We start from the raw sequence: 11,442 nt of genomic DNA, 5'->3' as shown, positions 1-11,442 counted from the left end.
AGGAAAGGAAAGGAAAGGAAAGGAAAGGAAAGGAAAGGAAAGGAAAGGAAAGGAAAGGAGAGGAGAGGAGAGGAGACGAGAGGAGAGGGGGACTTCTTTTTTTTTGTTTTTTCAAAAATGAAAATTAGCGACTTCTGTTTAATAGCACCATCTGTTCACATACAGAAAAAAAACAAACACATTGTGTTTCCACTCATTAATTACAAATACCTATATTTAGTTCAAGTCAGTGAGCTGCATAAGCCCCTTGTAATCCATCCAAGGCCAAGTGAACCGCTGTTTGTCTACACAAGCACAATTATCTTCGTCCTGTACATATTTCCAGCTTTCAAACTTAAGAGTTTTGACGAGTCGGGGGAAAAAATTCTTACGCCACATTAATCACACTTCATTAGCTTCACATTCCCGCGAACATAAATGTCACTGACACATCAAGTCCGGCCGCTACAGGTGAATTACAAGTGCAAATACATCAGATTTGTTGCTGCTTATGCTACGTGACATCATTTTTCACGGAGGAAAACGCGGCGCTCCGTGCATTCATCACCATGTTCATGACATGCCACTCGGACGTAAATTGAAATCCTACGGCTAATGTGCTGAGACCAAGAAAAGACGCAATCCCTCATCACAGGAAGCATGTGTGGCAGAACAAAGATGAAGTAGAACTCTGCTCTGGGAGTCTTAATAACAACGATGTTCCACTCGCGATCAAAAAGCCACTTCAACCAGAGACCGGTTGTTGCACTGATTCTAAGAAGCTACACTTTTGTTCCTCCAACGGTCTCGTATGCGACTTCAGGAGAAAGACGACGAGCGTGTTGTGGCGTGAAAAAGAAAGAAAGTGAAGACGAACACAAAGTGGAAGGAACCACTGGTCCCTGAAGTGGCTGTAAATTCCCATTTCAAAGTTTTAATGATACCCTCAGTGGTCCTAAACATAGAAACCAGGAGGCTCAGTTGATTTTTTCTATTTAAAAAAAAAAAAAAAAAACCCTAAAAAACAGCTGCACAAATCCAAGCTGTGGCAAATTCAGCAGCTTGGAAAAAAAAAAAAAAAAAAACCCTAAAAAACAGCTGCACAAATCCAAGCTGTGGCAAATTCAGCAGCTTGGTTGTCGCAAATGAAAACAAGTCATCATGCCAAATGCCAAATTTATCCAAAATTGAACCACAGCACTGAAGTAAACTAATTTAGATGTTTAATCTTAATTTTAGAGCCTGTGAATGAGTGTTTCTAACTGGAACGCTCCACCGTATTTGCAGATGCATAAATATGGATGAGGTGTGACGTCACCTGTTGGTTCGATGCCCAGAGTTGCAGCTCGCGGTCAACACGCTCCTCTCTGTTGTTGTCGGGGGGCAAGGACGTTCCGAGTGATTGTAATCAAGAACAAACATTACATTTGCAGAAATACGGCGTGATGGCATCCTCAGTGGATCTTGTTAGTGCAACACTTTAAGCACAAACAGACTAGAACTCCATGTCTGGAGAAAGAAAAAAAAAAAAAATCACTGTTTATTCTTTGAACAGAAGCTCCAAAAGTCTGGCTGCTGCTCTCCCCAGCGAGTTCAGGAGCCGAGGAGGGCAGGAGGCAGCGAGCAGCAGGAGAGCGGATTGTCAATCAAGGCTGTCCATCAGCGGCTACATGGCCGACATCAAAACATCCTATAAGACTACAAATCCAGGAGCGGTGATAATGAAGCAGAAACGATCACCTCTTAGAAGAGCTCGCATTTAGTGATTGAGACCACAATAAAATAATATCAACTCAGGATTTCTGGAGTGGGAGTTAACTGAAGCCAGGGACTTTTTTTTTTTTTTTGGAGCCAACATCTTGCGGCTTCTGCCTCAAGCTGTGGCAGCTCCCACTTGTATTCATAGTTAACTTCTATCCTTAAATACATTTTTCTTTTTTATTAAAAGAGATGTATTCATCTTGATGATTCAATTGGGACAGTTTAATGCCCGACCAAGAATTGATCAAGTGACCCACATACACGTCATCAGTCTAGATGAATGGGACTGAGCATTCAAAACAACTTCTTCTGTTTTGCTAGCAGACTGGTTGGTGACGCTATAACTTTGCAGTTTATATAAGCAGCTCTCACCAAGCTGCTGGGAAAAAAAAGGGTTGCAGCACACTGACATGCCCCCACACATCATATAAGCCAGCACACACACACACAGATACATCTCCCTGAAGTACAGACCTGCCCAGAGGACACGGTGCACCACTGTGAGTAGTAGCGATGCAGTTCAAGAGTGCATCATTGGTTGCATCCTACAGTACAAAGCCTGGGAATAATGCTGTATCATCACACAGCGCTGGCAGACCAGACCCAATTAATCACACTCATGGGGACTTGTTGCTAGCCTGTCTATTAGCGATGTGCGCATGTTTTTAATGCCTCTGGACTTCCAACCACTCAGTGACCTTTGGGAGAGCTCACCTAGCAGCGCGAAAAGGGGGGGAGGGTGTATAAATACTTTTGGCTTCGCTCTCCCCGGGGAGGCCTGCTGAAATGAGCTCTGCTCTCTTATTTTCTCTTATCAACTCAGTGTGAGACGGGTGGGGGTGGTGGTGGGTGGGGAGGGCCGAGAGATTGATGGAGGGAGAGAGAGGCCGAGACAGCGTGAGGGTGAGAGAAAGAGAGGATCGGGAGGAGTTGTTCAAAGGACACAGCCGGGCTGCCTGTGCAACACATCGGCTGCTTATTGATCGGCTAGAAAGCGAACATGCCTGTGACCTTGCAGCTGCGCCGAACTCTCCACCCGCCTCCAATGGCATGCGCATTAATTACCGCTAGGTGCAAACTTCTCGCATCGCCGCGCCGCGTCCCCTCTCCTCGGACTCTTGTCACAACATTCAGCTGCGACGTTAAACAGCGATATTAATATCAACGCCTCTAATATAGCTGTCAGGATGTACAGCGCTAGAAAGGCGGCGCGGTAGATAAGGAGGAGAAATTTACGATGGCGCTTTAATTTTTATTGGTGCTGCACCCTATGGGCAGCGTGACAAGAGCGCTGGTGAGCGCGCTGAAAAATGTCTCTGCTGCTGCTGCCGAAGATGAAAGACGGGAATTAAATGTGAAAGTTAGCACATTAACCTCAGTCAGGAGCAGGATTCAGCGACTTTAACTGGAATGTTCACTTCAGAAAGCCTGACTTAGTGTCCGTCTGCTCTGACTTAGCCCTGTTGGTATCTAACCACTGCGATTTCTGCCTAAACCTCCAATACAATAGAACTTAAACTTGTAATTCAGCAGCAAAATCCCTCCAGAAACAGTGTCCCCATGACTGTGAATAATCCACAGACCTCCTTGTTAACACAGTCGCAATGAACATAAGTTAGTATTCATTGTTAAGGCAGTTTGTTTTTTATTATAGACCCTCTCTAGCTTTCTAACTTGCTGGCGTATCCTTGTGATTGTTTTAAAATATGCTACAAGACACATCATGAGTAAAATAAGAACGCCATGGCTGAGCATTTCCTTCTTACAAAAACACAGATTCAGACCTCTGGGGTTTTACAATCTAAGGAAACGATCTTGCACGGGGGAGACTTTCCGTGCTACCACTCTTCTTCTTCAGGATTTCGATTCGAACACGTGTGACTGAACTCCTCCAATAACACGACTCGGTATTGTGTAGGGTGGAGTAGTTTTACGGTGCTTGAGCGGCGCGATGGGGAAGCCGACAGCTCAGGCTTCAGCGGGTTGGAAGGAGGGCAAAGGCTTGAGATCTGCACATTCCAGAGGAAGTAACAGCATAGAGTTACCATTTGAAGCATTAGAAGGCAGAAAAATGGAAATTAAACATGTAGTTTTAATGAATTTTTAAAGGTTTAATAGACGACAGAGAGGGACGTGAATCTCCATCATAACAGCATGATGGCAGGGAAAAAACATCTGTCAAAACTTGCAGAAATACAACATACATGATCTCCACACGCATATAAAGTAATTTTGGTAAATTAAACCTTCAGCACAGGCTCTGATTTTTCTTGTGACAGTTCCACAGGTTTCATGCAAGAGAAAAAAAATAAGCAAATATTTTTGTGACCAGATGAGCACGTGGTTGCGTAGCAGAGCTGCTGATGTAGGGCAACATCTGGATGAATCGACTTCTTTCTTCTGATGCAGCAGCAGCGCAATCACCGTAAAAACCAACCAGCAAAAGCCGCCTTTGGTTAAAAACGAGTTCAAAGCGCGTCCGTTGTAATATGCCATTAATTACAAGAAGACACACTTACAGTCGATCGATACCGTATGCAAGTTTCCGCGCGCTAATCCAATAAGAAAGCCATTACTGAGGCATGCAGGCATTGGTTTCATTCGGGGACATCGCTCGGTCCCCTGGAGAAATAGCAATCTGTAATAATGAGGATTTGGCTCATGACGGTGTTTTATGTCAAAGACAACTGATGACAGGACAATATAACGCCACACAGGACGTAATATATTAGTATATTGATCAGTTTGAACGTCAATATGGTGATCAATATTGCTATGAAATTGAGACGGACTGGCGGCAGGAAGCCAGTGTGCTGCTGCTAAACAAAATAGTAAAATGTTATCTGCCTCGAGGTCCTCCGTTGTTTTGTTTTTTTCAGGTAATAACTCATACTGTACGCTTTACAACACCATCCTGCACATAAATGGATTAATCGATGGAGGGATTTCACTCGTGTGAGTAAAAAAAAAAAAGTCAATGCCTTGGAAAAGTAGCGGGAGGAAAAAACTGATTCAAGACTGATCGTCTGATTTTTAAGTCCAGGATTTGCTGCTTGAATCAGATTCACATCAGTGTATGTTAAATTCCTTTGGACTACTGATGAAACACACAATGTCCGTGCATGTGTTACCGTCTTCCCCCCTCAAGTATCGAGTGATTAAATGCTCATTAATCATGTGCTGCAACTAAACTTATTTTATTCACTGCTGCATGTAAACTGTTGTATTGTGATTGGAAGGTAAAGCAACACTCCTGAAAGAAAAGTCCTTGATCAAAACTGCCTTTCAATTCAGTCCACAAGCTCACACTGTTTCTGCCTTATCTGACCTCCAATCAGTCAGTCGCCGCTAATGGCTGACACTGCCCTCTTTGTGCCCTGGCTGCGGGGCACAGGCCACTCAGGGGGGGTCAGCGTGACTCCTCATCGCCCTCATTTACTTGGGCCCCGCTAACGAGGGATGACAAATAAGATGAGAAAGGAAGGTGTGCGGGAGCAGCTTAACCAGTCCTGTAATTACTCATTCACGACTCTTATCTTCCCCGCAGACTCTCCTATCGAACCGGACAGGACACGGCCAACTGTGACACATGCCGGAACAGCGCATGCATTATTTACAGGTTAGTGGCCATTCCTCTTCAAAGACACGCCGATCTGAATGTGCCCCATCCTTTCTCCTTGAGGGGAAGTGAACAGGTGGAAGAGGGGCAGCGGAGACGAGGGGGGACGCAAGACTAATGTGACCGCTGTTAATGAGCACACGAGGACATGTGACATTTACACGCCGCGCTCTCCCTCTGAAGCTGTACGTCTCTGTCTGGTTCTGCTGTGGTCCCCCCTGCACGCCGCTCCATTCACCGAAGGGTGCTTAGCAAACGTAGCGCTAGCTGGATTTAGACAGAGAAGGGCAGACGGCTGAGGAGCGGAGAGGACACCTACTGTAGAACGAGTGCGCACGGGGCCGTGAAAGGTGAAATTAATTACCATCCAAACATCATGAAATATCATCACTGTGTGCTGTTGCCAAGCCAACTGAGGCTCTGCATACTTTCAACTTCAGCTCAATTCATTTGACAGCCAGTGGAGACGTGAGTCCACAGTCATTAGTCAAACACAGCACAAAGGCAATCTGCTTATGAAGCAACGTCCACGTGTGTGTGTGTGTGTGTGTGTGTCGATACTTTACTGCGCAGGTTTGTTTGCGAGCGACTGTGTGTGCGTGTGAGATGATGCAAGGACAAGAAGTCAGTTAATTGTTTGTTCGGGCAGTTCGAATTAATCCGGCATAAACTTTGGTAATTATTTGTTTCAGTGGCTTAACCGAGAAAAGTTGGGAAACCGTCTGGTTCCAGTTAATCCGACTTGAGGATGTTGGTAAATTGAGTCTTTGACCTGCGCTCCTCGTTGGGCTCTCCGGACTATTTCTTGACATTTGAGAGACTAAATAAATAATGGAGCAATGAAAACCAAGAGAGCCACTGGCTTTGTGAGGTTGTGCTACAGTGTCGGCTCACGCTGCTGACATACAGGTGTGCAAGCAGGTGTGATCTCTACCTTGGTCAGCATCTTCATATTAGGTCTGCATGAGGGAGAATGTGTTTTTTTTTTACCTGACAAGGGTGACAGATGGAAAGTGCAGGGAAATTTCAAGGCAAAGTTGTAAACATAATTCGTGGTCGAGGATGCATTCTGTGGGGACCGTGAACGTCAAGCCATCTTGTTTGTGTTGCTATATATCGTTTGGAACTCAGTGACAGAAAGTTAACGGCATCTCTTGAACCCAAAATCCAAAAAATGGGCAGCATGGTGTTGCAAGGTGGACGGTCCTGGGTTTGACTCTCTGATTGGGTCATTCTGTGTGGACTTGTTCCTCCTGTGCCTGTGTGGGATTGTACCAGGGGCTCCGTCGTCCTCCATCCATCCACTATCTATACACCGCTTAATCCTCATTAGGGTCATGGGGGGCTGGAGTCTATCCCAGCTGACTCAGGGTGAAGGCCTGGACAGGTAACCAGTCTATCACAGGGCTACACTTAGAGACAGACAACCAAGCACACTCACATTCACACCTACGGACAATTTACAATCACCAATTAACCTCAACATGTTTCTGGACTGTGTGGGAGGAAGCCGGAGAACCCGGAGAGAACCCACGCTGCACGGGGAGAACATGGAGACTCCACGCAGAAAGATTCCGGTGCCCCCACCGGGACGCGAACCGGCGACCTTCTTGCTGCGAGGCAACAGTGCTCATCACTGCTCCACCCTGCAGCTCTCCGTCTTCCTCCCTCAGCTCAAAGACACGCCGAGTGGTTGCAAACTGGTCATACGTGTGACTGTGTATGGTTGTCTTTCTTCCTGTAATGGACTGACTCTCCCAGGACCCTCTACAAGATAAGATAATGGATTGATGGACTTTTATACAAAAATAACCTTTAGGATGTGAAGCCGTGCGGGGGTCAGCTCAGAGTTCACAGCTGGTGGCTCTAATCTATGGCAGGGCAGATCACCACTCCTCTCTCTTTAATACACAATCACACTGACAGTCTGCAGGACCCACGAGGCCTCTTTGCTCACCCTTAGAATTGCATAACACAACCTGAGTGTGCACACATGTGTGCACAGCTGTTTGGTGCCGATAGTCCAAAAGAATAGGATGAGGGTAAAAAGAAAAGAAAAAGATGAGAAAGACAGGGGATTAAAAGGAAAAAGTAGGAGGGTGAGAGGCGATCAATAAAGCTGTTTTTAGTGGTCACTGCTCCTCCACTCAGTCCGCGTTTCTCTTCTGAAGAGCCATTTAAATCATTTTCTATCTGCTGCTCTCAATAACTGATAAGCCTCTGGCCAAACTTCAATCAGCTCCTGAAAATCAAGGAGCGGGGCATAGTTCTGTTCCCTGTGATGTTCCGAGCCGAGCAAGGTGCATCGTGTCGTAAACCGCTCTTAAATCGCAGCGGGGCCGCCTGCATGGCCGCGGGGCGGACAACAAGAATGGCGCTTTAACAACAATCCAATGACAGCGAGACGCGGTGAACTGCGCTGACTTACGGCACACGATGTGAAGGACGCCGAAAGAGCATTAATTAAGAGGCGGCGGTTTGGCGTGCAGGATTAAATGGAGGGGGATGAAATGGGAGTGTCTGCTGAGATGGGATCTGGTGTTTTTATATTGGTCAGCACGGCGTTAGCATGTTTGATGCAAACTACGGGGTTTGTCTCTGCGGTAAAGCGCCGCTCCCTTCAGTCTACCTGTCCTCAATCTTTGCTCTGCCTGTCTGAGTAAAAACCAGCCCGACCTGCAGCCTGATAACACGTCCACATCTTTTAAAAAATTAAACCAATTCAATTCTAAGGGTTCTTTTTGTCAAGATACTCCTGGCAGCTCAGAGTGTACCTCAGCGACAATGATTACTGGTGTTTTGGGACAGGTATTTAATTTATATATCAACCTGACCTCGATTCCCAGCGAGGGGTTTAAAATATGCAAAATGCAGGCTGCAATAAAAGCTACGATTTGAATAAGAGCCAATTATACGTATGAGTCAGTAAGTTATCCAACACATCTGTCTTATCTCGACTTCTCTTTATTGAGAAACCCTAAAAACAAACTGACTGCTATATAAAGGCGTCGCTGATAAAGTCGGGTCAGATTCGTCCCTTGACTTCGTCGGCGCTGATCGTGCACACACAGTGACAACAGGCACTATATTAACATCAAAAATCCCTGATCCCAGATCTGCCACAATCAATTCAAAATGCTTCATCTGCGGAGGAAGTGCAGAAAAACAGAAACTCAATACAACACAAGGGGCTCGTCTTTGACGAACCTTGTCGGCGTCTGGCAGGGTTTCAACTTGATAAAGGGCAGAAATTTCTAAGTGAGATGTTTAAAATCTGTTAAATTGACCTGAGTTCTTCTTTAAGAGATGCGCTTGTCACGGCAAATTGTGTTGATTGGACACAGAATCAAATATAGCATTTGTATTCACACAGGCAGGGGGATTAAATGGCAATCTAATTACTTAGATCTCCATGAAAACAACCTCTCTGGAGGTGGAGGGAACACGGGATAGGAAGCAGAGCAGCGGAGGAACATGCAGTGTGGGAAGAATAGCTGTCTATGATATCTATTAGGATGTTTTTTGTGTGTGTTTGTGCCTTTGTGCCAGGGCCGAACCCCTAACTCTGGGCTTTATGATGAAGCTGGTCTGCAGGGGACATATGGGCCCATAAATCATTTTAACGCAGCCCGCTAAGAAGTCAGCCATGCACTCTTCAACATAATCAATTTGTCCAGGAGTATATGGCATCATCCAGCCCATCCTTAGCATAACAACAGCACCGGATCAATATGATGCTGCGGTCTATGGGCATGGACTTCAAACAGAATACACGAGCTTCTACGGTCTCTTGTCCTTGTCTGGTCCCACTTTCCTCATTTTTAACCATCTTGAACGTCTTTCTTTCATCCTCCCCGAGTAACTTTTTTTTTTCTTTTTTTTGCTCCTGAACATGTTATCTCCTCCTAACAGTTAGCAGAGTGTTTTCAAATGAACTTGGGGGGATTCAATGCTTAATACAATGTGCATGACATTGAAAGAGAATAAGAGAGAAAAGGGATGAAAAGATTATTGCAGTTCATTCCGTCTTGCCAGGTGATGTAATATCTGTTACTGAGAAAGGTGGGGAGAGGGGAGGAGGAGGAGGAGGAGGAAGAAGTCAGAGAGTAGGCATGAGAGACAAACACAGAAAAAAAAAATAAAGGAGACAGACAGGATGGTAGCAGGAAAGCAGGGGGATTTGAAATGCATTCCAGCATCTTGACGCAAAAACCCTGTAATCTCATTTTCCTCACGTTGCGTTTATATGGGTTAATGTGCTGATCTAACAGGGAGATAGGTTTAAGTGGCTGCGATTAAGGAAGTGGATCGGGGAGGTCCCCAGCACTGGGTCACACTGCTCACAATAGACTACAATTATTTCCCATCAGCACAATTTTGTCATTAGCTCGCACGTCTCGCGATTAATTCAGAAAAACGGGGCACTACGGCCGATCATTAAGCTAAACTATCTGATGGCAGAGCGGTCTTTGAATAACGCAGCGCCAGAGCAAATAGATAGTAAAGCAAAATCAACAAAGGAATGGGCCTTTAAAAGGAGGAAGGATCTCCCATCTATTGTCTGAGGCTATGAAAATCAATTAAGCGTCGCTAAAGGCTCAAGCGCTGATTACATTATAACATATGGAAATTACCGAGCGGCAAGACTATCCTAGCGCACGACTCTGCTGCGGGGAAGATATCTCTTTTTTGTGCGAGCATAATGATGTTTTCCAACATGGTGGCAAGCCGGTTACCATAGCTACAGGAGTGATCCTTGGTAGGACAGATAGTGTGAAGGGACAGTGAGGACAGTCAAGAAGAGCACATTCATACCGGGGAGATAAGGGAACCAAAAAAAAAAGGGAAGGCGGGGTGAGGATGTGCAACAGCGAGAGGATGAAAGAGGCAAACGGCGAGATAAAGATGTTTAAAAAGTGGGATAAAGGGCAGGTGAGAGTGAAGCAATGAATGAATGAAATGAGAGGTTATGCATGGTACCGGCAAGTTTTTCCCCTCTCCTTGTATATACACTTTTTTTCTTTAGAGAGCAGAAACATGACAAGAAAAGAGTGGACGTGAGGGAGAGGCAGACAAAGCAGGAGTCAGGGAGAGAGGTTAAAGACTGCCAAGGTCCAAAGTGCTTTCTTCAATTTGTTCTGATCCAACAACCCCCTCAGGGGAGTGGCAGCTAGGGGACAGGAAAATGCCAACAACGCTTCACTTTCCTCTTTGGGCGAGTAACACAAATGTGGAGTGACGCGGCGAGGGCCCGTGACACTTTCATAAGGAGACGCTGATAACCGGGCCGGGCAGAGACTAATAAATCTTTCATTACGAGGCATTTTGAGAACGTTTCACAGATGAAATCGCTATCTCTTCTTTCTATTTTTCATCAAATGAAGTTATGCAGATTTTTTTTTTTCTTCCCCTTTTATTCCTTTTCAGTGACATTTAATTATCCTCGCTTTGCTATTCTAAAGCCACAGGTCACTTTACATCTGCTTTATCTGATGCACCGGGTAGATTGAGAGCTCTGCAAACTCAGCTTCACAAACAGAAACGCTGGTTCACATGGCAGCTGGGATCATGAATCTATAGGTTGTTTGCATGCCTTCAAAGGGCTTCAGTCACTGATTTGGTTTCTGTGGTTCTCTTGGATTGTTGTGATAGCTCCCGAGATACCTGACGAACACCTGTGAAGCTGCTGAAGACACCGTGACAACCATTCATGCAGGCGGCACGCGAAACCAAAACCTCAGACGACTACCCGCGGCTGAAGTCGTGTAAACAGCGTGCAAAACGTGTCGAATCGGGGAATATAAACGTATTTATTAAAGGCGATCCTCGGTGCAGAAATTGAGCCGTATAAACAGGGTTTCTGCACATGAGCCCAGATGTCAGCGCGAACCTTTATCTTTTCAAAATCACTTTCATGGCATTTACGTTTGACTGGGTGGTGTAGCGTGGAGTCTGACAGGAAGAGAGGCAGGCAGGCAGCGATTGGCATGCAACAAAGGTCGAATCCAACCATGCAATGCTCGCAATGCTGCTCGAACCCTCAATTAGAGAATGCTTGCAATGACTAATCTGTGGATATTGTT

General features: G+C 45.5%; 2 protein-coding genes across 2 annotated transcripts in view; one reads left to right on the top strand and one right to left on the bottom strand.

The window, feature by feature from the left end:
- dock1 (dedicator of cytokinesis 1) overlaps positions 1-11,442 on the bottom strand; it is a 187,177-nt gene that overhangs the window by 84,712 nt on the left and 91,023 nt on the right. The gene's annotated exons all lie outside the window — the stretch shown is intronic.
- The window catches only part of insyn2a (inhibitory synaptic factor 2A), a 20,541-nt gene that overhangs the window by 3,463 nt on the left and 5,636 nt on the right, over positions 1-11,442 (top strand). The window contains exon 2 of the mRNA XM_008285508.1: positions 5,288-5,359. Within this exon, the coding sequence (XP_008283730.1) occupies positions 5,288-5,359 (72 nt within the window). The remainder of the gene's footprint in view (positions 1-5,287; positions 5,360-11,442) is intronic.

Source organism: Stegastes partitus, unplaced genomic scaffold, assembly GCF_000690725.1.
Source record: "Stegastes partitus isolate 25-593 unplaced genomic scaffold, Stegastes_partitus-1.0.2 Scaffold405, whole genome shotgun sequence".
Classification (NCBI taxonomy): domain Eukaryota; kingdom Metazoa; phylum Chordata; class Actinopteri; family Pomacentridae; genus Stegastes; species Stegastes partitus.
Note: the sequence above shows the minus strand (reverse complement) of the source record. Positions and strands in the feature narration are given on the sequence as shown.